We start from the raw sequence: 26,625 nt of genomic DNA on the forward strand, positions 1-26,625 counted from the left end.
TGATCATTAACTTATTTTTTATTTAAATTGTCATTTTATTGATAACACCTTAACACATTTCCTTAAGTTTGAGAAACACATGTAGCACATTGGGGTAGCACAATAATCAGAAGAATCAGAGAAATATAGGTTAAATATATTCTACAGAAGAAACCCAAACGGACAAAAACAAAACTAAGACCCAACTGCAGAGAAATTATTGAATAAAGTTTTTAAACAGAGGGACAAGGAAAAGAGTTAAATAAATACTACAGAGAGATATTAGCTCAGTGTTGTCAGTACAGGTGGTCTAGTCACTGGATGGATGCACTTTGTATTCCTATTGTTTAAAATGTTTCCAAAATTAACTAAACGAAACATAGTCCAGTGGGTTCTTCCCTCTAAAGTCTATTGGAACTGATTGCTTAAAAGTTTGCTTTTTGGAAAGTTACTTCAGCATCCACAGCCTGTACAATCTCAGACAAATCTGCCCCCCTATCAGCTAGTTGTGCTTAATTACATGTAAGAGTGCTCTCTAATGGGGTTACAGAGGAACTGCAGGTGTTCTTTATGTATCCTTTTTGAGTAAGTCATTATTAAGTGCTGTTCCTCTCAAAGGGCTGAATCCTAACTTCCATTTACAGTGGTTCCTCATTTAAAAGTTGTGTCATACTGTTGTGCAGTATGCTGTGGCTAGGATTCAGTACGTCGCAGTGCATGCCATTAATGCTCACTTTAACCACCAGAGAGCATCTTTGAGCCCATCTAGGCCTACTCCATTTTCTACTATCTTTGATTGTTGCTGTTTGAGATTATGCATTCCCTGTAAGTAAAATGTCCACTTAGTCTACAGTACCAGTGACATCAATGCAATACTCTGTTAAAAATGTACTTAAGTGGAAGTTAGGATTTCCCCCCAAGTCCACATGCAAGTTCAGTTGAGAAGGAGTCACTGGAAATGCTTATGGTTTCGAGGTGATCCTCTCTCTACTGTATGTATAAAAGTAAACCACTCTGGATTGACCACATTGAGCTCCATATAAAAGCATGCTATAGAATCATCATTACATGTTCATCATCATCATCCTTGTCATAATCATCAATATCAAAGTCAGCCTCTCATCTATCTTTGTTATGTCGTCTCGAGACAAAAATAGTTTTATGCACTTAAAAAGCTCAGAAAATAGATTGAGAAAGGTTTAGTATACCAGCATTCAGTAGAAAATGAAAGATTAGAAGACAAATCAGGGTTAACACCAAAACTAGTGTCCTGTTGACTATCATGCAAAGAAATGCCAGCTAAGATGCTAGTTAATACATGCTGCTTTGTACATGCTGCTATTTCTTTTTTTTTGGAGAGGGGGAAGAGGTTGGTGGTTGGTTAGCTCGATCACTCAGGAACACTTCTAGGGACATTAGAAGAGGACCTCCCTTTACATTGTTTTTAATTCAACCTTTATTTAGGCAAGTCAGTTAAGAACAAATTCTTATTTACAATGACGGCCTACCGGGGAACAGTGGGTTAACTGCCTTGTTCAGGGGCAGAACGACAGATTTTTACCTTGTCAGCTCGGGGATTCAATCCAGCAACCTTTCGGTTACTGGCCCAACGCTCTAACCACTAGGTTACCTGACGCCCCAAATCACAATGCAACAGAGAGTAATTTAACATTTACGTGAGCTGTATATCGAGGGGAAAACTAAATAAAACATTGAAGAAAAAGTACATAACTGACCAATAAAATAAATAAATAAATAATAAAATAAATATAAACCTGAGGACTAACCAACCAGCTGACCGCCTCACTATCCATTGAGATGGTCAAAATTGTCGGGCCAATAGTGATGAGACACTTCCAAAGGCAGCCAATCACAGGCAGGCATAGCAACTATGGTGGTAGGACGGCAACAAAAAAAACACTCACTTAGATCCAAAATGTGAAACTTCGATCAACTTCCTGGCTAGCTATATGTTGCAGACGCCTGACAGATCTCACAGCGTCTGGATAGGCATTTAACATATCAGCTAACCCCATCCTATAATATATTATAGTAATCGGATACCCGACTGCACAGTCCACGATGTGACACGCAAACCATCTGTTGATGAAATGCAACGACTGTGATATAGTCGGCCTGCAACATTACCAAACACTCCAGAGCTGATTTTTCTTCATATACATATACATGGGTGTGTGAAGCCATCTCTTCCTATAACATGTAAATCCACCTGTCCATCTCTCGCTGGCACAAACACAATGAGTAGTAACACTAGTCAATAACATGCAATAGTAACACAAGTCAATGAAGATGATATTACAAATGTGAAAATATAATAATATACATAAAAATCATAACAACTGTAAGTCGTGGACTGAAGGCAGAGGACTGATAGGACCGCTGAAATAAAGCCTCTCTCTCCTCTAAAATCTCCATCATGTGGGAAACCAACACAGGAGCTATCCCCTTTTACACACAGTCTTCTGGATACCCTGAGACCTCAGTCACATTTCTCCACTCTAAAATGAGCAGCAACAACTAGAGACCACAGGACAGAGGGACAAGGTGTATGCAACGTAAACACCCACACATTTACTTGACCTCACCACTAAAAACACCTGCTACCTGCAGACTGCACAGGCCCACATCTCTCCAAACCAACAGCCTTGCCTGTTAGCTCTCCATTAAACTCCACTAAACATATTAAACAGGCATGGAGCCCTAGGCACGGCTCTATGCAATGCAGGACCTCAGTAGTGATGCAGTTTCCAGATTTTATATAGGTTCAGAGTGCAACTGGCTCAGGGTTGACGTGTGAGAGAATGGACAGTTGCACCTTGCGACGCAGTATGGATTTAAGTGTGTAAAGGCTTCATCTCTCCTCACCAAAGGTTCTATAAAGTATCCCTGTACAGAAAGATGAGATGTGAGAGGTGTTATAGGTACTGGTACTGTTTAAAAGAGACTGCAAAACTGTTTTAAGATGTTGAATAATAAGTAGTGAAGCTGATATGTATGGACACTATAGCATAATACTGCTGTGTTATTGTTTATTCACTTGTTCTATAGCGGCTGTAAAATTCTATAGAGGCCTCATTTGCAGTGTGTGCAGTGCAGTGCAGGAGGTGCAGTGCAGTGTACTGCAATATCTAATCGAACCACCGGGAGCACTGGGGATCACAGAGCCTTCCCACACACCAACAGCCAACACCAGAGAGTAAGAGAGAACCGGTAGGTCTATCCTCTGAGATATGTTAATAATAATAATAAACACAACAAAGGCAAAAACATGATTAATGTGAAATACAATAAAAGCTTCTGTTACTGTTGAATCTCATTTCGTACAGTTGATTGTGACCAGACGACGGAAGACACCAAACCAAGCCAACCCCATTTCCAGCTATTCACATTACAAAGCTGAAAATTCAAACCAGTTGATCAAACCGGCCACCTGTGGACTAATAATCCCATGTACTTGGTTCCACACACACACACACACACACACACACACACACACACACACACACACACACACACACACACACACACACACACACACACACACACACACACACACACACACACACGTACGCACAGAAACACACACGCACACACTTCTAACATTCACACACTCGCTTCCTCCACACCACGTCAAACACCCCCCTCCTCCCCAACGTTGTTTTTCTTAAACATGAGCTTTGGTCTAGTATAATAGAATAGATTAAATGCAAGGAGCTTATACAAAAACTGCCAATACCATTTTGTCACTTAAAAGCCACAATAGAAAACAGCCACTGTGAATATTGAAAAACAACATGCTTCCTTAAAAAGATAGAGAAAACTAAAGATTTCCTTCAACTCTAGAAACCACTGGCATCAATCATTTGAATTATACAAATTACATATACAATTTCAATTGTGTAATAGTAATAATCATAATAATAATAGATTTGACTTAAAACTTTACATACTGTATTTCCTGTGTAGTGTTACCCAACACAAGTGAAGATTCACAAGAGGAAGAAGAGGGAACATCATGTGACATAAGACAAAGAATCAAATGCACAATGCGGCCAAGAAAACACCCCAACACCCCCCATCATACCCCTTGAAACACTCCCTACCCACAGCCCAATATTAGCCAGTGGTTGTGTTGGAGGAGTTGGGGTTGGAGAAAAGGGGCAAAACGTGAACTGTCCAAAGTTTGGGCTTGAGGGGGAGAAGGGGGTTGTTGTTGGAAAAACAATAGATTGTTGTCGGATGGTTGGTTGGTTGTTGAGATGGTTGTTAGTGGGTACAGTGGCGGGTGGCGACAACAAGTCGTAAAAAAGAGATGCATGCTAGGTAACTAGTGTGGGAGGCGTCTGGCGCTGCGGACTCAGAGCCACCCGACACTGGACTTGATCTCCCTCTCCCTCTCTCTCCAGCAGAGCACTCGTGTTAGATGTGGCTATGGCATTCTACTCCTGAAACACAGGAGACACAATTTAACAGACATTTCCATTTCACGTCTTATATTCCTGAAAACAAGTTTTCAAAACAGTGTGTCTGTGCATGACTGTGAATGTGTGTACACACACATGACACAAACATGTTCTACACACCTCACTGGAGTGGCGCGGCAGGCGCACCCGAGCAGTGGAAGTGAACGTTCTGCCACTTGGAGTCCCGGCGGTGCCACACCCTAGTCTCCTCTGATTGGCTGGAGCGCGGATGGCCCTGGCCATCAACGAATTGAGTGAGGCGGATGTAGGCGATGCAGGCAGCATCCTCTCCAATCAGGTGGACGTGGGGATTCAGGATTGTGGTGTGGATAGGCTTACTGTTCTTAGACAGGACTGGAGTGAGTGAGTGAGTGAGGGAGGGAGGGAGGGAGGGAGGGAGGGAGGGAGAATAGTAAAGAAAGGGACACAGAAAGTAAAACACTAAATCAAAATGGTGATTTGAGAGAATAGGTTCGGTCATTCTATATCTAAAGATCAAAAGGTCCTTCAAGAAAATGAGTCCCAAACTACAGTATGATATCGCTTTCTGGTGCTCCCCCAATCCTTGATGCTGGATTAGGTGTATGTGTTTCCCCCAATAGAATATAAAGCATCTCTGCAGTTCTTACGGTTCTCAAAGTAGAATCTGTGGAAGTCCATTCCCTCCACCAGGTTGCCCAGGGCCTCAGGTTCAAAGGAGGTCAGACCAGGATCACAGATCTTACTGGGGAGAGGAAATGTAACAGTATAACTTTAAACCGTCCCCTCGCCCCGACACGGGCGCGAACCAGGGACCCTCTGCACACATCAACAACAGTCGCCTACGAAGCATCGTTACCCATCGCTCCACAAAAGCCGCGGCCCTTGCAGAGCAAGGGGAAACACTACTTCTAGGTTTCAGAGCAAGTGACGTAACTGATTGAAACGCTATTAGCGCGTACCCGCTAACTAGCTAGCCATTTCACATCCGTTACAGAAACACGCATTCATGTCGTACACATACAGGCACGCATGGACGCACACACACATTCTGATACATGCTCACACTAAAAATGACTTATCAATCATATAAATCCTTCTTCTAACCATCACACACACACACACAACACACACACCACACACACACACACACACACACACACACACACACCACACCACACACACACACACACACACCACACACACACACACACACACACACACACACACACACACACACACACAACAGATGAACTCACGCGTATGCCTCGAAGTCTCCATTGTTGACAGCCTCGATCAGCTGTTCAGTGATCTTGATGATCTCTTGTTTGCGTGCTGTAGGAGGAACACAGCATAGAGTCAGACACACACGCCAGTGGAGAGAACTAGTTGCGTGCAGTTAATGTGCACAGTATCCACCTCAGACACACAAACACACACACAAACCAACAATCTTGATCACGCTTATAATAAGCAACAAATCCTGTATTGCAGTTTTTTTTCAATCACTTTGGTGCAATTTTCAAAAGTATTTAGTCAACTTTCACAATGATCATCAAAAAGGCAGTTATGTCATACCTCTAAGCACATGTTCAATTGAATAAGTAAAACACAAATTCATATACTCTCCTTTTCACCAGACTTAAATCAGTGTTTCATTTAGAAATACATGTTTCGCATTGTAATACACGTTCATATAAAGTAATTGCTTTTCACAATGCAATGTTCACATTACATTGAGAAGATATCGTTATGTTGTGTTTTGGTGATGAAATCAATGTTCTCATAGTATTTCACAGTAAACTTATATTTTGGATGAATGTTTGTGTGGTGAAAGATGTATCCAAACACAATGAATGAACAATGAAAGGTGTTGAATATGAGACTTGCGTTACAAGTGTTACAAGTTCTGAGTTTTGTACTAAGATTTTTGAAAACGCACCACAGCGATTGAAAAGAAACTGTAACCAACACCAAAACGACAAACAAACACAACCAGTTGATAACTCTAGCATAATATCACTCTGCAGTGAATGTTAGTTGCTACATGTTACACCACACAACTCACCATTTTCACTTCCAACAAAAAAACAGCACACAGTTAGTTGTGTTTTCCTTGTATCCCCTAGGTAGGATCCAAAGACCCTAAAGCAAATAAAGGCCTTTACAGCAAAACTCAAAACACGCTGCAAACCCACCAAAACAATCTATTCAAACCAGTAAGCCTAGAGGCCCCTTTTACCCAACAGAGCTCGGCAAGAGGCCAGCCTCGCCTGATATATAATGCTAGAGAAACCCTCGTTAGGGCTTTGGAGTGCTTACCAAACACGAGTGGTGTCACAACATGCCCTATACTATACCGTGAGTACAGCCTTCTGTTTGGCTGACACTCTGGGGTCAGGGGTCATGTCCAGTACTCACTCTGAGAGGTGAGGGAAAGGCTGGAGGGGGACATGGAGGGAGGAGGGGAGGTGGGGTGTGATGGGGGGGGCTGGGCCTGGGGGGGGGGCGCCTGGGGTGGGCCACCTCTACCTCGGGGGGCGCAGGTTTGGCGGGGGGAGGGGCTGGGGCAGGCGACCGGCGAACATTGCTCACTAGGTCTGAAAGACGGGACACTGGTCGCAGGGACAGAGGGATAGAGAAAGAGAGAGAGAGAGAGAGAGAGAGAGAGAGAGAGAGAGAAGAGAGAGAGAGAGAGAGAGAGAGAGAGAGAGAGAGAGAAAAAAAAAAAGGAAGAGAGCGCAAAGGAGCAGGAGAAAGAGGGAGAAGGTGTAGGGGTAGAAAATATCACAAAATTAAATGACGGTGAAATAAAAAAATAAATTTTAAAGTATAAACAGAAAAGGGACATGTTCCATTCGAAATTGACTTATTACAAACTGACTTAGAAGGAAGAATATGAAACATATTCATGAAGACCTCTCAAAACACAGATCCTTCTTCTTATGAGTGAATAGGGTTCCATTTTTGATGCGGCCCTGCTTGTCTAAATACTCTGGTCCTGCTATAGTCTACTTACGCTGCATGGGGTGTGAGCCATGGGTTGGGAGGCAGCGACAGAGGGGTTGACTGGAGGGGGTGGAGGTGTGCTGGTGGCCGCTTCCCCGTCAGACATGGCCCTGACGCCTTGCCGACAACGCCAAACAGGTCTGACAGCTTGGTGGCTGGACGGGGGGGGAGGGGGGGGGGGGACGGGGATATGAATGAACTGAAAAAGAAACTGAATAGATTCCCAAAGAAGACGGCATGCCAAAAATAAGAATAGCGCAAGCAGAAACAGAATCCCTGCATGCGTCCATTGGGACTATGATGCTGCAAGGTTGCGGTTCTGTATTTGTCCACACGAGGGAGACAGTGAGCTGCTACACACACAAACACACATTGTGGGCGGAATAGGGATGGCTCCAAATCAAAAGACAGGAGAGGGGGATGGACAGGTGGAGATAGAGAGAGGGGAGGAGTGAGTGATGAGATGCATCAGATCAGTGTGTGCATCTTTAAATCTCTCTACATGGATGCCACAGACAGCTATTGTATGCTAGGTTAGGCTAAATGATGCTTTTAGGCTAGGTTAAGTTTAGTCACTGAGTTGAATGTGACAGTGTGGTGTATCTAGTCATCTTTTCCTAAAACAGGCTTTATTCACAACAGTCTAAGGACAGGACTGTGTTTGACATTTATATTGGCCTTTGAAATCCTTGGGTGGGCCGCCTAAGCGTTTTTTTTTTAGATTTGAGAGAAATAAGGTTTTTGTGCATATGGAAAAATGATGGGATATTTTATTTCAGCTCATGAAACATGGGACCAACACTTTACATGTTGCATTGATGTTTTTGCTCAGTATATGTATGTATGTATGTATGTATGTATGTATATATATTTTACACACATTTATTTTACTAATATGTATTTGTTAGTTAGTAAAATAAATATTTGTCATTGATGTGTTGGTGTCAAACTGGTGGCAGTTGTGAAAAAAGTCAATAGTTGGAAGAGTTCCAGAGTTAATTTAAAGGCTGCCATTGTGTGGCCTGTGTGCACATGTATGCCAAAGCCTAAATGGTTTTGAATCCGGCCCACTGCCCTTTGACAAAGAAATTATGAAACTAAAGATGTTGATTAGATGCTTTTTACATTAACTGAATTATTTGATTAGATGCTTTTTTAATTTCATTATTTTCTCTTGAAGCATATGGTCTATCTACTAGAAACTCATAGACAATACGGACACAGATATATTTATATATGAATCGTTTTAAAATAGTTATTAAAGTGTAAATTACCAAAGTTACCATAGATTGCCATGCATTTTCTGTTAATGACCAAAATCAACAAAGATTCTGGTAACTTCGGTAGATTACCGGTAGTTTTGCAACCCTAGTCAAGCCACTCATCATTCAAGGTTTCAGTGTTCTAAAAAGATGATATGATGGTGAGTATACACACAGGGGGGTTGTGTTAGCCCTAAGTCTTGTGTGTCTGAGCATCTATACGGAAGTGGGTATGTGTGTGTGTGCGTCACACTGCACTTCGGGGTGTGCTGACTTACAGTACATAGCGGGCGAGGGGACCTGGGGCTGTGGGGCAAAGGTGTCAGGCTGGGACTCGGTCTTTACTGAACTGTTTATACTCTTCCCTGATCACACACACACACACGCACACGCACAGGACGACAGATTAACGAGAAGAGATAGAGGGAAAAGAAGGAGAGGGTGAATGAATGAAAGAATGAATTAACAAAAGAAAGAAACATAAGATTGAGCAGGTGGATGGAAAACAAAGGGATAAAAAACCTACTGATGATTTCCGAGCTCTGTATTTAATCAGGATAATTTTCTGTATCAGTAGAACAGATGTATTATTATACGTATTTGAAGGCAGTATGTGTGTGTGTGTGTGTGTGTGGTGTGTGTGTGTGTGTGTGTGTGTGTGTGTGTGTGTGTGTGTGTGTGTGTGTGTGTGTGTGTGTGTGTGTGTGTGTGGTGTGTGTGTGTGTGTGTGTGTGTGTGTGTGTGTGTGTGTGTGTGTGAGAGTTATTAAACACCTCCCCATGTCTTTTCCATTTCCCCTTAGGTCTATGTTGTGGTAAGATGTCAATAAGGTACCTCATTTGTTATGTGGTTTAATGGGAAGTTAATGGCCAGGCTGTCACCGATATAATTATGATCACAGTGATAATGACTATGGATGTGTCCCATCCTATTCCCTATACACTGAGTATATAACATTAGGAACACCTTCCTAATATTGAGTTGCACCCCTCCCTTTTGCCCTCAGAACAGCCTCAATTTGTCGAGGCATGGACTCGACAAGCTGTTGAATGCGCTCCTCAGGGATGCTGGCCCATGTTGACTCCCACAGTTGTGTCAAGTTGGCTGGTGGACCATTCTTGAAACACAGGGGAAACTGTTGAGTGTGTCTTGCCCATTCACCCTCTGAATGGCACACATACACAATTCATGTCTCAAGGCTTGAACGTACTTATTTAACCTGTCTCCTCCCATTCATCTACACTGATTGAAGTGGATTTAACAAATGACATCAAAAAGGGATAGTAGCTTTCACCTGGATTCACCTGGTCAGTCTGTCATGGAAAGAGCAGACATTCTTAATGTTTTGTATACTCAGTGTATATGCACTACTTTTGACCAGGGCTCTGGGCACTATGTAGGCAATAGGGTGTAATTTCGGACGCAGGCCATGATAATTGGGAATAGTAGTAGCTAAATGACTTAAATGTAAATGTAAATGTAGTAACACAGATGAATACCGGCATCTGTATGCTAGGCATATCTGTCTACAGCACAGGCTTTCCAACTAAGCACAATGTCATTCCTCTGACTGCTTGGAACTAGTGATCTGTCTACTGTCTAATACAGTAATACTGTCGAATACAGTAGACAGGAGAAAGAGCAACAAGTGATGTCCTATTCAGAGAGTAAAGACGAACATACCAGGAACATACCGTACCATACAGATAGATAGTGTACTGTAGTACAGGAGGAGGTATTCTGCCCAGCTCAACAATCCACCAACCCAAAATAAACTTTGAGCAAATCCAGTTCACTTGACATGCCAGTCGACTCTTCATTGTCTCGTCACAATCATAAGCACGCATGAACACACACCCAAACACACACATACATTATACGCACACACACACACACACAGACATACACACCCTTACAATCTAAGAAATCCAAACACACACAACCAGATAACCTATTAAAACATGAGCACAAAATCCAACCAAACTCCCATGCCGTATTCTCTCTCACCTCAATCGAGTAGATTCGTGTCATGATCACATCAGACTAAAGTAGTGAGACTTACGCTACAGTAGCAGCACATCTATTAGCGCTCTGGTGCTATGTATCCCAGGTGGCGCTGCTACAGTAATGCGTCTCCGACTCCTCCACATGGCTCTGTTTCCTGCCACAAGCTAAATATACACACAAGGTGCCCTTGGCCTGCTTCTGTGGGGGGCTACTAGTGCAGGGAGCTGGATACCTAGCAGTGGCACAGAGAAGGACGGTACAAAACAGCTCACTCTTACTTTGGGGGTTAGAGTTTTGGGGTCGGAGCATAAAGGGAAGGTACAATTCAATATGTCAGGGAACATCAACTAGATCAGCCGCGGGCCATTTTTTTCTTGAACGCTGGTCTGGGGGACGGAACATAATTACAAATAATTTGTAGATTGCAAATTGACCGCAAGAAGCCCAAACGTTTGACTAAAACATAATAATTTCAAACCTTGCTTACATTTGTATACGGTCATATGTCTCTGTATTATGTGTGGGGATACTTGGGAACAGATTTCTTAAATTAAAATCACTTGGAGCTGATTTTCCGAGGTTTTGACAGTCTTTTATGTCCAACATATTGCAGGGCCGCCAGTTGGGAAACCCTGCAATACAGTCTCTACTGTAATACTTCACACTGGACCACCACATTAGTGACCTGCTTTAGGGAGATCTTATTGTTCTCAGCTCATGGACACACACATACACACCTCATTGGAACTACATCACTGTCAGAGCCAGCTCTGATTGGCAGATCTGTACAGTGTGTATTCCCACCCCCCCTTCTTGGATTTCTTCACATTCTATTGTGTTACAAAGTGGGATTAAAGTTGATTTAATTGAGAAAAAAATTCCATGATCTACACAAAATACTTTGTAATGTCAAAGTGAGAAAAAAAATACATTTTTTTTAAATTATGAAAAATGTAACACTAATATACCTTGATTAGATAAGTATTCACCCACCTGAGTCAATGCATGTTAGAAACACCTTCGGGCAGCGATCTTCTTGAGTTAGTCTAAGAGCTTTTCACACTTGGACTGTGCAATATTTGCCAATGTTTCCTTAAAAAAATTCTTCAAGCTCTGTCAAGGTGTTGGGGTTCATGGCTAAACAGCAATTTTCAAGTCTTTCATGGATTTTTAAACCCTTTTTAAAAATATATATTAGGTTTCCCCATTAGCCAACGCCAATGGTGACAGCTTGTCTTACTGGGGTCCGACACATAAAGAAAAATACATTACAGACAAAAGACTACAATTTACATACATCAAAATGTACTGTAGTGTGTGTGTGTGTGTGTGTGTGCATCTATCAGTTATACATACTGTACATTTCAGTACATACACACAACAAGTAGGTCACATGGGGGAGATGCGTTGTGCCGTGAGGTGTTGCTTTATTTATTTTTTGAAACCAGGTTTGCTGTTCACCTGTGCTATATAAGATGGAAGGGAGTTCCATGCACTCATGGCTCTGTATAATACTGTACGTTTCCTTGAATTTGTTCTGGACCTGGGAACTGTGAAAAGACCCCTGGTGGCATGTCTGGTGGGTTGTGTGTGTGTGTGTCAGTGCTGTGTGTAAGTTGACTATGCAAACAATTAGGAATTTCCAAGAGGTGATGCAGTCAGTCTTTCCTCAACTCTTAGCCAAGAGAGACTGGCATGCATAGTATTTATATTAGCCCTCTGATTTCAACGAAGAGCAAGACATGAGGCTCTGTTCTCTGTTTTCAAGCAGATTTAAGTCAAAACTGTAACTTGGCCACTCAGGAACATTCACTGTCTTCTTGGTAAGCAAATCCAGTGTAGATTTTGCGACAGGGTCTAGCAGTGGTTTCATGCACAATGAAACGCTGCATTCACGGCTTATGACCTGCTTTGAGCAGCTCCTCTTTGTACAGTAGCTCAGAAGGACACGTATACACACAAACTCGGACAACATCCACACAGATCTTATTTCAACCCACATGATATTGTCTCCCTCGATACTCAGCTCCTGTGTACTCTACTGGGTACAGTACGCTACCTTGACCCGTCTCTCTACTGTCTCCGAGGGTCTCCAGTTCTTACCTTTGACATCTTCGTCCTCCACAGTGTTGCTGCTGTCAGATGACTCCTACAGAGGGGAGGGAGAAGCGCCATCAGAGAGGAACACACTCGACACACACACGTACGTGCAGGCACACAAATACACCCACACAGCTATTGAAACACACACTTCTTAAAGAACACACATAAAACATGCAAATCGCTAACTCAATTGCCACTCTTGTCACGGCTTCGTGAAATCAAATCCACGTTCAATTAATTCAAATCAATGAATCAAATCATCAAATGACAGACAAACACCTTTGGGATGAGTGTAAGTTTAGTCAACGTCTCATATCTGTCTTAGAGGGACCAACAAGGATTGAGGTATACAGATGTAGGATCTTCATTTGAGCCAGTTTGCTACAGGAAAATAATCCTGCAGCAACAGGAAATGTGAATTATTATTATTATTATAGTTAACGGAAATATTTGTAGGGGTTGCTAGATTTTTTTCGTAAGTGAAAATCAAGTCTGAAATGTCAAAGTAGAAATTACAAACTTCAGCGGCCTTTTTAAACCTCAAATACACTACAAGGAAAAAATGTCTTCATTGCAGGAAAGTTCTCCTGCAATAAGGTCATCAAATTAAGATCCTACTGTAGGAGACACCTACAGTATTCAGGACGACTCACAGAGACACAGTACACAATGAACAGACCTTGACTTCAACAAAACAGCAGACCATGACTTCAATAAATTACATCTGACAAAAGCATTTAGCTTAAAGCGTGAACCTGTTTCATGTCAGTAAACTCACCCATGGGCATCCCACAGAAAGCCGCATCACTTCAGGATCTAACCTCTAACCTTTTACCTCAGCTTGACCCCCTCCCTCATCCCATCCACCTTCCAGTCCCCCTGCTGCCTAATCTCATCAACATGCTCCCAGCTACAGCTTCCAACCAGTCGCCCCTTCTGTTTACTTCCATTCCCATAGAAATAGAATCACCACCCATCACAGAACATTGACCTGAACGGGGATACCCGTTTTAGTCATTCCATTTCTATCTTCACTCCCACTTCATCTGTCTGTGTCTGTGCAGCCTGCCACTAGATAGAGATGTGAGGGCAGGCCACAGAGATACATTAATTATATGTGGTAGGCATCAATGTGGCATCCGTTCACCAATCTATTCTCTTCCATTACACTACTAGCCTAAGCTGTTTCTCTCTGCGGAATGCTGTGTCTGTATCTCTCCCCTGACCTGCCAGAGGAAAGGTTTGAGACTTTTTCCTATATGGCACCATATTCCCTATACAGTGCACTACTTTTGACCAATGCCCTATGAACCATGGTCAAAAGTAGTGCACAATGTTGGGAATGGGGTGCCATTTGGGATGCAAGCCTAAGGAGCTCTGGTTTCCAATTAGTGGATTAAATGGGCCTATTCCCCAGCATGATAGGATATGGATACTGGGCCCTCATTTGGAACACTTTTACACTGGAGAATTCCACAGAGGAGTTTGTGATTGAGTGTGTGTCGTGTGAGAAAGAGAGAAGAGGTCACCTGTGTGTGTGTGTGTGTGCGTGCGTGCGAGTGAGTGTGTGTTTGTTCTTCCGTCTCCCAGACATAGGATGTGCAACAAATGGCACACTATTCCCTATATAGTGCACTACTTTTGAACAGCGTCTTCAAAAGTAGTGCACTACATAGTGAAAAGGGTGCCATTTGGGATGCAGCCATAGCTCTATTACATAGGCTACATACAGAACACGAAAAGAGACTGTCACTGACAAACAGATCAAACAGATTGATAGATAGATGGAAATAGTCATGAAACCAGCTGATACATAGCCTACATTACAAACATAAACACTGTACAAGCTCACAATGCCAACCTTAGCCTGGTCAAGCAGACCGAGTGACTGCTGCGCTCATGTTTCATTCCACTTAACAGAATGTGAGCTATTGCAAGGTTAGGCTGGTTCCAATGGGCACTCCACGTCATTTCAACATGGATAATTGGGTCATATTTAGTTGAGACATTGATCAATGAGATTACAACCTATATTCAGTTTGGTTGTCAACGCAACCAAATATCAACATTTAAAGGAGATGTACTGTATCTACTGCTTGGATAGTTCCATCTGTGCCACTGACTTAGTCTGGCTTTAATTTGTCTACAAATTAATCATTGATATGTTGGATTCAAGTCTCCATCTCAACCAAAGATCTAAGTTAAAGAACTGGACTAAATCAAATCAACCTTTTAATACACTTTAAATAACGTCATTTGATTTTGTCCTATTTTTTAAAGATTTTTGGTTGAGATGGAGACGTGATGAGAACATATCAGTTATTCATTTGTAGACAAACTGGAATTAAAGCCAGACTAAGTCAGTGGCACAGATGGAACTATCCAAGCAGAAGATACATCTCCTTCAAATGCGTTGAAAACCAAAAAGATCACTAAGGATCATTGCATTTTAAATCAACTAGAGCTTGCAACCCTAGGCCTATTGTAATGCCAATTTTTTGTTGAATTCTGGGTTGAGTTGAAACAATAGCTGTTGATGACTTTGCAAATGCTACATAGACGTACATAGCATCATTGATAAAGTATGGTCACATTTCATTTGCTCTGTAAAAGCTATTATTTGGCATGACTTCGAAAGCAACATTGAATCTATTTCGTTTTTAAGTGGAGATCTCGTAACAGTCACTCTCACGATAGCACATTGGTAATAGTCAAACATCATAGCTGGCTGGGCTTGGTTAAAACCCCGGATGGGAGACCAATGGGTAGCTGTAGATAGATCAATTCTCCAGTCGGAGGTGCTGCCCAGCCTATAGTTTTTAATCTGATAGTGGACGTAACGTTGAAGATCTGACGTTGTTTTAAAGGTACAAATACAACATGTTTTATACAAGGTGTGTCTATGTTGAAATTTGGTTACCATGACATAATCCTGTGGTTGAAATGTCACCCTCAAAACAACAGTTTACATTGATAACTTTTTTCAAATCCAATGTATTTTGCAAGTAGATTCCACATCAGAATACATTGATAAATTACGTTGAAACAATGTTGATTCAACCAGTTTGTGTCCAGTGGGGTGAAAGCTGTGATGATTTACACAAGGCCATTGGTTTCAGGCTATTACATAAATCCTGTAGTTCTGGTGTGTGTACTAAGCAAGGCCACATGGGGACAGTATTGTGTACAACACCACACACACCACACACACACACACACACACACACACACACACACACACACACACACACACACACACACACACACACACACACACCACACACACACACACACACACACACACACACACACACACACACACACACACACACCACCACACACACACACACACACACACACACACACACACACACACACTCTCTCTCTCTTAGGGACAGATTTAGTTCTGTAAGAATTTGCCTCAGTGTAAAGTAACTTTGCACCTCAATAAATAAAACATAAAGGGATAGAACTGTAGCGGTTTGATTTGAAAGGCTAGTGAATGAGAGGTGTTAATAAAAAAAATGGTTCGTAAATCTGTCCGTCGCTGTCTGTAACACATTTAAGTCCCTGAAGAACTGTGTAGACTAATATTGAGCACATTTTTACATTCAAAGATCTAAGTTTAACCAATCAAACTATTGGTTTCCAATTGACATTAGTGTGTTGAAATTGTCTCCACACAAACACACACACCTGCATACTCAGTATACACGCTATTAGAGATGTGCTTAGCGGGGTGCTGGATAAAACATAAATAACAGTGCATAATTGCACACACCCACACACACAAACACAGGCACACAGAGCCTACAGTACACGCCTCTGTAATGACACACACACAAAGATGTGGAACGGGGGGGAAGCAGATCAAAGAGAGGATGAGAGGGAGGACAGGAGAAGGGGGATGTACCTTAGTCCCATCCATTGGATTATGGATAACAGTGGTCTGAGGCTCCTACAGAAAGAGAGGGGTGGAGGGAGAGAGAGAGATATGGAGGGAGATGGAGAGAGAGCAAGAGAGAGATGGAGAAAAAGAGAGAGATGGGGAAGGATGAAAACAGAAAGATGGGAGAGAGAGGTCGAGGTAGAAAAAAGAAAAAGAGGGGAGGGGAAACAGGTGGAGAGAAAGTGTGAAAAAGAGAGCGAGAGGTATGCGTGTAGAATGACGATGAAGCAAAAGGCGAGAAAACTGGTTAAGGCTGGAGGTGAAGGAGGGATGAAGATTCTTCTGGAGTGATAGAGTTGAGGGGGTGGATGAGCTGAGGACTGTCAGTTTTTGTCAATTCAGAAAACACACACACGCTCTGAGCATTGGGAGAGAAACATTGCTGAAACGGAGAGAGAAAAGTCTGTGTAATAAATGTAATTTATGGAGGACACATCATGTATTGACTTATTTTAAACTTTTAAGGTACAGTTACACACGCACACGCGCACACGCACACACACGCAATAACGTCACAGAAACCCTGCAGGAATGTTGCACCCTAAAAAAGCACATAATGTACAGTAAACCATACAGTATGAAGAAGCCACAACTACAGTTATCCTCTTGAACAGACTGTACCTGACACATAACATTTTGGTAATATGGGCACAATCTCATGGAAACTTTCCTGAAATAGAGTCACCACATTTGGCAGCTACAGCTGGTTCATTTCCAGAGTATGACGAACACTTAAAGGCATCGGGTAGCCGTCCTATTGCCTTTGGCCAGCATTTACCGACGATTCTACATGTTTAATCGCCACCGTTCTTCGACACCCAGCAGGTGATCACTAACCCATCAAGGTCATCCGCTGCTTTTAGCCGTTCGTCGGCACAGTGGTTTTGTCCAAACTGGAGACTGAGGAGTCAATTGAGGTCATTACAATTCAAATGTTGTACTGTAGTGGATGGGTACGTCAGTGTCTGCAACTGAGTGTGTTTACGCGGCAAAGAAGAGTTTGCAGTGCTGTCATGGTCAGTGCAATAACAGCTACTCTGAAATACCATTACACTCGAACAGGACCCAACCTGCCTTAGAAGGATGTTTTTGCAAACATCTAAACAGCTAAGCAGATAACGACTCTATCCTTGTAATGGTATTTCCTTTTCAATCTCACTCTGTTTCCCTCTCCCGTCATCTCTTTCTCTCTTTTCATCTCTTGCCCCTTCTACCTCTGTTTCCCTCCCGCGCCCACTCTCTCTCTATTCTGACAGTTGTGTTAGAAGACGTGTTTGACACGCATGACACACAGGGACACACACGCACACACTTTCCACCACACCATTCTGAGCGCAACCCCCCTAGGATGTGACACCTTCCGATGACCAATCACCAGCCAGCTGTCTCCTGCATGATGATGACATTATTGTCATGACAACGGTCACCCGGGGCAACAGCTTGAGGAACAAGCAGAGAGAGAACAAGTCAGGGAGGGACTCACTGACTGACAGTTTTAAAAAAAGAAGAGGGGTTTGTGTGATATTTTAAAGAGGATAAGGCTTATAATCACTGTCGGGCACTCATAAACCTAGTCTACCTCACACTGCCTCATACTTTATGCACAAGCCCGATTGCATAACTAGGTCTTTTCCAGAGTCTTTCAAATACTACTACTACAACAATTACCTAAACTTCCTGTACCTCTAAACCATTGTCTATAAGTTTGGGGGAAATATTCTGCATCAAAAGAGAGATTATGTGAGATTTTACTTAAAGTATCAGTATCTATTATTATTAGTATAATAGAAGAGGCTACAGCACCAAATAGCACAAAAATGAGCTACGGTAGCAGAAGTTTCCCCCCCCCCCCTCCTCCCACACACACACACACACACACACCAAGCATTAAAGGGCAAATGTGAGGGCTCCTAAAAATATGCTGATATATGGCTGCATGTGTTGTGCTGGTGTTGCGTATGGTAGAATGCCTGTCATTTCCCCCCGTCTTTCTCCAGCTCTCTTCTCTAACTGGCCTGATCCCTGTGAAGTGTCTATTGCCCTCATATCACCCAGTAGTCAGGCAGATCCACCACATGGTTCACTATTGGCCACCCAAATAAACAACTAATCACAGGAGAGGCAGTGATTCAGTAATATACGGTCATTTAGCAGACACTTTTATCCAAGGTCATTTAAGAGTGAATATATTCAGGCTATCTAACCAACGTGGAAAACAAACCCACATTGAAACTCTGGTGTTGCACCATGCTCCAAGTAGTTTACAACCATCTAGCAGTTTTATTGGCATAATGTTCACCAATGTTCTGTAGATCTCTGCTATAGGGAAGAGAGACGAGTGTCAGACAAGAGACAAACAACCGCCCACAGTCTCAGATATCTGCTCCTCTCCTGTCGAAATACCAAAAGAATCAAAGGCTGCAACATTATGGAAGGAAACGCACACAGTAACAGTTGGTTACAGTGAAGCGACAGTTGGCAAATCTCTACAACACACGGTGGCAATCTTTAACAGGGAAGCACATTTTGACACAACCTGGCATTTCTGGCTTCTCTCCTTACAGAAAGCATCTGACACACACTTGACAGAGACAACGAAGAGCCATCGAGCCAACCACAGCTGCTCCAAAGTGACAACAAACAACTGAGACCGACGGAGGGAAAGGAGGGAGGGAGAAAAGGAAATAGGACGAAAGGAGGGAGGGACGGACAAACAGTCAGAAAAGACAGACGACAGATAGACGGTTAAACGGACAGACAGACCGACAGACACACAGACGGACGGGCAGAGGGAGGAGGGAGGATTAAAAGTAAATACCAGAACAGGAGTAGGGACGTTTCCTTTGGGGCTGGTGACTATGCTGTTTTTGGTGCTGTTTGTCTGTGGTGTCTGGGGCTGTGCAGGTAGAGGGGAGACAACACAGGGTTAACAACAGTGGCTGGTGGGGTGAGATACTGTGGATGGGTGATGGATGGGTGGTGGTGGTGGTGGTGAAGGGGTTAAAACAAACAGACCTGGGTTCAAGTACTATTCGAAGTCTTTCACTGAGCGTTTTGTTCTACCTTGATCGTTGTTTGACCAGATGATGAGAGAAGTGATGGTTTTAGCTGGCATGGTGTGTAAGATGTAAGATAAAATACAGCATCACAGAAGATCAAGGGAAACAGAGCAGCAGTGACGGTCAAGCAGTTTGTTAGCCGTGTGTTAACCATGGAGAGAGAGAGAGAACAGAGAAAGAGCGAGAGAACAGAGAGACAGAAAGAGCGAGCAAACAGAGAGAGAAAGAGCGAGAGAACAGAGAGAGAGAGTGAGAGAACAGAGAGAGAGAGCGAGAGAACAGAGAGAGTGAGAGAGAGAGAGCGAGAGAACAGAGAGAGAACAAAGAGCAAGAGAGAACAGAGAGAGAGAGCGAGAGAACAGAGAGAGAGCGGAGTGAGCGTGAGAGAACAAAGAGAGAAAGAGAGACAGGAGAGGAGAGAGAGAACAGAGAGAAAGGAGAGGGAGAATAGAGAAGAAGAGAGAACACAGAGAGAGAGAGAGAGAGAGTGGAGAGAGAGAGAACACAGACAGAGACATACAGAGAGAGAGACACAGAGAGACAGAGAGCACGAGGAAAGAGAGGGAGAATAGAGAAAGAGAGAGAACACAGAGGAGAGAGAGGAGAGAGTGAGAGAGAGAGAGAACACAGACAGAGACATACAGAGAGAGAGACACAGAGAAGACAGAGAGAAAGAGAGAAGAGAGGGAGAATAGAAGAAAGGAGGAGAGAGAGAAACACAGAGAGAGAGAGAGAGAAGGAGAGAGCAAGAGCCGGTCGAGAGAGGAGAGAGAGAGAGAGAGAGAGAGAGAGAGAGAGAGAGAGAGACAGAACAGAGTGAAAAAGAAAGTGAACAGAGAGAGAGTGAGAGAGCGAGAACAGAGAGCAAAAGAACACACACAGTCGTCAGTGAGCGAAAATTGCACCAGGGCTGGCAAACAGACACCGATAACAAATCAACATCTATAGAAAATCCACACACATACAAATACAGCCACAAAACACACATAAGCAGTCACACACACACACACACACAAATCAACCAAAGCAGTTCTACAGCTCAGACAAAGCTTCGCTCATCAGCCATCAGATCTTCATACGCAGTAGCTCACTCATCCATAACACAGAAACACATACAAAGAGATACTTTCTAACACGTTTGAGTAAAACCCCGTTTCAAATTCCAATCATCTTCCCAGCTGCAGTAGTGGCATACAGCACACAGCTGAGATCCTTAGAGCACGGAGAGGAGAGGTCATATAGATGTGTGTGTATTCATGTCTAGGGTTCGAGTTCCACTGGGACATCTCTGAGGACACTCTGATCATCCACGGACAACAGCGCACAAATAGCAGTCCAGGCCCGGGGCAAACCATGCTGAACTCCAAGCTCATAAGATGGGGGGAAAAAGGGAAGAAATATAAAGAGCACTTCCATGTAGGACTCTGGCAAACTCAAGGTGGGAGTAGAGGTGGAGAGAGGGGAGAGGAGTGGATGAGGAGAGTGAAAGTGAAGAATCGAGGAGAAAAGTGGAACGGCGGAACGAGGGAGTGGGGAAAAAGGGAGGGAGAGAGAGGGAGGTCCAGGGATGTTAAAATGGCATGCTCACCATGTGCCGCACAGCGGAGCTGGACTTACGTTTCTGTCCCGGGCGGTGGAGGGGCGAGCGAAAGATAGGAGGAAGAGAAAGAAAGACCGGACGACAAACAGACGAATGGCAAGTAGTGAAGGATGAGCATGTCAAATAAAATGAGAGCCCTGGTTAGTGAGCATGGTGGACCAATAGGCTCAAAACCCACCGTAAAGAAGTTCAATTTCACCAGTTCAAGAGAGCAGAGGAAAAAGAGGATCTCACATAGAAAATGTAACTTCTATGGTTTCTCAAGAAAAAACATAGAAAGAAAGAAAGAAAGAAAGAAAGGGGAGGGTGCGCAAGCGGAGGACAGGAACAGAGGATGGTGTGGCGTGAGGAATACAAGGAAAAGAAAAAAGAGAAAGGTCTGGGAGCAGCTAGGGAGGAAGTAAAATCGTCAATCGTTCTCTTGTGATGAGGAAAGAAGGAAAAGAGTCTTTCGTGGAGAAAAGAGCAGGAGGGAGAAACAATTACGTCGCAAAGAAAAGCTATGCAACTGATTTGTTAAAGGGATACTTCAGGATTTTGGCCGTTATCTACTTCCCCTAAGTCAGATGAACTCATGGATACCATTGTCATGTCTCATCTATTATGAAGGAAAATATCAATTTAATACACATTCAAAAGTGGCATCCATTATGATTAAAAAGCAGAACAATAACCTCTAACTGCATTTGCAATCTACAGGTAACTGACAAAATAACGGAAACACCAACATAGTGTCTTAATAGGGCGTTGGGCCACCAGAACAGCTTCAATGCGCCTTGGCATAGATTCTACAAGTGTCTGGAACTCTATTGGAGGCATGCGACACAGCAGCCTCACAGCAGTGCAGTAGCAGCTAGTGCCAGAACAGCACAGAAGAGAAGAGAGCACAACGCGGCTGAAGCTGGTGTTTGACTGGTGTGGAAAACGTCAGGTGCTGTCCGGTTCTGCATTACAGAACAAGAAAGAACAGAGGACACAAGGATCTGGGTCAGAGGAGCGATACAACCAGGGAAATAATTATGAGAGAGGGAGCAAAGAGAGAGAAAGAGAGGGGGGAGGAAAGAAGAACATCAATTGGAATATTTTAAAAGGTTGGTTTTCGCTGGTGTGTGGGGGGGGGGGGTAGTGAGGGGGTCCTGTTGCTAGGTCATGGATAGCGGGTTTCGCACAGAGGAGGAGCGGAGGGGAGGAGTGGTGTGTTGTGTGGTGGTGTGTTTTGAGATGAGAGAGAGTCGGTATTTGGCCGGGTTGGTCTAAGGGTTAGACTCATGGTGCTATTTTCTGTGGATGGTGTCAATTTCCCTGGTATGATGATGGAACATCTACACGACCATCCACTTTCACACAATCACACACGATTATAAGTGCGGCTTTATGTTTGTGTTTGCAATCTTCCCCAGTGTTTTGACACAACATCGACACGCACAACACACTGCACATCAAACTACATAAACACGGTACAAGCTTCCTATATTTAATATTGGGCGGACAAAAAAGGCGATAGTCATTGGGACTATTGTGGCTACCTCATCCGCGTCTCTGGCGTGTGTGCCCGCAATACGATGCAACATTTGCCACTCGGTTCACATGCACGCACAATCGAAACTTGTGTGGTGGCATTTAGGTGAGATGGGGTGAGGAGAGGTTAATGAGATTTCATTAAGGCTCGTCAGCCAGCCGGAGAGGGTTTCAAATGGTTAAAGAGCAGATGGGGTGAGCGGAAATGGAAACCGTGATAGAGGGGGAGGTGGAAAAGAAAAGAAAGAGGGATGAGATGGGGGGAAAAAAGAGAAAGAGAGAATGTCTGAGTGACGATGGCATAAATTAACAAAAAAGCGGACAAGACGGGGTGCAATGAGGAGACAATGCTAGGAACCGGATGCAACACATAACCTTGAAACCACTATTTTGTGATGGTTGCAATTGAGTCAGCACTTCTCTACACACACACACACACAGTCAGCCACCACAGCACAACTGCATAAAGACAGGACTTCAGAATGAGTGAAGGAGGACCTGGTTTAGCTAACAGAAAAAGCAGAGAAAGAGATGTAGAGAGAGGGAGCGAGAGAGAGGGGGGGGGGGGATAGCCACAACCAGAGAGGGAATAGAGAAGAGGAAAAGAACCAGGGTCCGGATTCACAAAACATGACTTACGAAAAAACTTCAAAGGTTTCTGAAGAAAATAAATAAGAAGGTTATAAGATAGTTCGTAAATGCAATTCCTCAAAATGTTGTTGGGAATTCGTCGTTTTCTTAGGAACTTTGAAAATACCTTTCAGAACTTCGTAAATATCTTCTTATGTGGCATTGACATTAGCGACGTGCTTGAAACCAATAAATACGTCTATGTGACAGGGATGATAGGATTTGGTTATTTTGTTATTGTTCACACATTACAGCCATCAGACTAGCTATATCAAAACCAACAATGGATAACCAAGGAAAGCGCAATAAAAACTTAAGCAAACAAAGAGCTTGAAGTGATGGTGGAGGAAATAGCAGCCAGGAAAAGGTTGCCGTTGGGGAGACTTGAGACCAAAAAGAGAGGATGGGCGAGAGTGGCCGAGTCTGTCTCTCCCATCAGGGGTATGGCAAGGAACAGTGACGCCGTAAAAAGGAAGTCCTCCGACATCAAGTCGGCTGCTAAGAAGAAGGGAGCTGAGAGACCATTTATGTGGACCAGCTGGAGGAGAAGGTGTCGTCCATCATAGAGATGGTGGTAGAGGGACTGCGCGACCGGTAAGTTAGGTAGCTACGTTAGCTAGCTAACGCGTAACGACACTATAGCCAACATATCTAACGACGTTAACGTTAGCTAAGTTAGCCAAGTTCTTCTTTGTAAATTGACGAGATAGTGCTACATATTTAACACTTCTGGAATATTGTAATATATTGTTAATTACTAGCTAGCATGTTTCATTTGTTTTCTTGCTGTATTTAAATATCCGGTAGCCAACTGTGTCTGTGGCGCAAGAAAACGTTCATGGTTACAAAAGTACCCATTCGTCTCAAGACAAGGGTTTAGCGGTCCTAAAGTTAAGTAAATTTCCAAGAAGAAATCCTAAAACCTTATTATCTTCTTACCTTTTTTCTCAGGAAGAAACATAGGGAAAAAATTAAGAACATTTCCAAGAACTTTATTGAGGAATAGTAACTTTGTTTAACTTTCTTCATGAGTCTATAGTTAATGGAAAAAAGGCAGTTAAGAAGAAATTTCTTCTTAAGAAGGTTTTGTGAATCCGGCCCCAGGGCCTAAACCCCTGATAAGTTAAGAGAAGAGAAAGAGGAGGAGGAAGAGGGAAGGTTTGGAGCAGGAACGTGTAAGTTGAACAGGGCCTTACCTTGACATCTGCCTTCTTGTTGAGCAAACTTTTGGCTGCTGCAATAGGAAACAAAAGAAGAGCGACAGCAGGTCAGAGACGCAGAGAGAACACAGGAGAGATCACATAGAGACAGCGGCATCAACCTGTAGGAGTCATGTTCATTGGACTGCAATTCAAACAGAAGGCAACTGAGGCCTTTTATTGACAAGATAGGAAAGTTAATTTAACTGTGTATTGTAACGCTGGAGGTGAAAGAGAATCAAAGACGGTAGGAGCTTAGAGGCATTAATTACTAGCATTGTGGTAGCAAGGGGACAAGGCAGTCATCTGTGACATGATTCAATTGACGGACCGCTTATATAACTGCTTGAGAAGCACAATGTTCATTAAAACACAACAATAGACGGCTTCCTAAGTACCATTGTTGTTAGGACAATAACATTAAGAGTGGACAATGTGTTATTCCCTTATTGGACTAAACTATTACATCCTCCTAGTGGGAGAGGAGAGTAGAGGAGGTGTGTTCACTGATACTATGGGCAGTAGTCCGATTAGCACAATACCCATAATCCTCAGCAACAGGGGAAATGTCATACAGACAACAGTCAGTATCCTCTCCAACTACTTCACCAGGACACACACACACACGTGTGAACCTATGTAATAGAAACAGACACACACACATACTTGTTCCTGGGTTAGGCCCAGCGAGGGTTGATGTGGGTTGTTGCCGTGGGCAACAGAACCTCATTTTAGGAAACTGGTTAATTAGTTAATGAGGCAGAGATAGAAAATGAATTTTGGAGAGAAAGAGACAGATTCTGGAGATTGTCCCCCTGGTCCCCTTCAGGGCTAGAGTCAAAAAGGGTCCTCCATCCATTACATTACCAGCGAACATGTTGCAATCGGATACTTTTGAAAAACTAGATGCTTGCTTCTAGGATTACTTTTAAGTTCAGAAAGGATGTTTGCAAAAAAAAATGACACCTTTCTGTTTTCTCAATGACATTCAAATCAGCATTGAAAAAAGGCGCAGGTTTAAGTTTGTTTCTGCCTGAGTCAGTCTGACCACAAGTCAGAGACCACTATGACGACACACCAAATGCATTTGATAGATCGCGGGAAAAGAGCAGGAATAGGCTTTTGTAGGCGTCAGTCCAAGCTATCTATTCCAATGGTGCGACTGCTGTCGGCACCCAAAGGTTATACATCCAATTTGAATAAACGCTTGGAGGTAAAAATGACAGTTGTGTAGCGTGTAGCTATATGTGTGTGATAAGAATATCACTATATAGCGCAATTGTGGTTGTTGTGGATGGCTGTTCACAAATGTAATCCTAAATCGAATGTGCCAATTCCCCCCAAAAATCCATAGGTCTAACGGTCACATGCTCAAACTTGCACACGTAAACATAGGCCTATAGCAAATTCAGCATTTTTTCACACGCAATTAGCACATTTCAGTAGTGCTCAAAGCATGCCATTCCATGAGAGCAGCATTTCTTTTTCAACTCGAAGCAATGACCCCAATCAGTCCTCCATGACAACAAAACATAAACAACAGAGTAGGTTATTTAGTCCTTAGTTTTTGGGCTATGCCCAGCTAAAACAATTGGGCTAATCTATATTTCCAAGTTGAAGAACAAGGGTCATTAAATTCATTGGATTGACTGAAAATCTGATAGACTTTGTTTTTTAATGTAAAGATATGGCCTAATTGTATTATCAATAGTAGAAAGCAATGGGTTAGAAGAAGCCTACATAACCAACCCATAAAGTAAAATGCAACATCAATTTATGGCCAGCTATGCACATTCTAACATTGATTTATCCTGCAATAAATGTTGTTCAATTGGTAATATAAATTG

At 43.0% G+C, this 26,625-nt stretch overlaps 1 protein-coding gene across 1 annotated transcript in view; it reads right to left on the reverse strand.

Moving 5' to 3' along the window:
* The window catches only part of camk2b1 (calcium/calmodulin-dependent protein kinase (CaM kinase) II beta 1), an 89,304-nt gene continuing 62,679 nt past the window's right edge, over positions 1–26,625 (reverse strand). The window contains 13 exon segments of the mRNA XM_070447142.1: positions 1–4,445; positions 4,584–4,817; positions 5,093–5,187; positions 5,702–5,777; positions 6,864–6,957; positions 6,960–7,057; positions 7,458–7,556; positions 7,559–7,606; positions 8,992–9,078; positions 12,824–12,869; positions 16,737–16,781; positions 19,591–19,668; positions 24,776–24,813. Of these exon segments, the coding sequence (XP_070303243.1) occupies positions 4,585–4,817; positions 5,093–5,187; positions 5,702–5,777; positions 6,864–6,957; positions 6,960–7,057; positions 7,458–7,556; positions 7,559–7,606; positions 8,992–9,078; positions 12,824–12,869; positions 16,737–16,781; positions 19,591–19,668; positions 24,776–24,813 (1,037 nt within the window). The 3' untranslated portion in view covers positions 1–4,445; position 4,584.

This window comes from Salvelinus sp. IW2-2015, linkage group LG15, assembly GCF_002910315.2.
Source record: "Salvelinus sp. IW2-2015 linkage group LG15, ASM291031v2, whole genome shotgun sequence".
Classification (NCBI taxonomy): Eukaryota; Metazoa; Chordata; class Actinopteri; order Salmoniformes; family Salmonidae; genus Salvelinus; species Salvelinus sp. IW2-2015.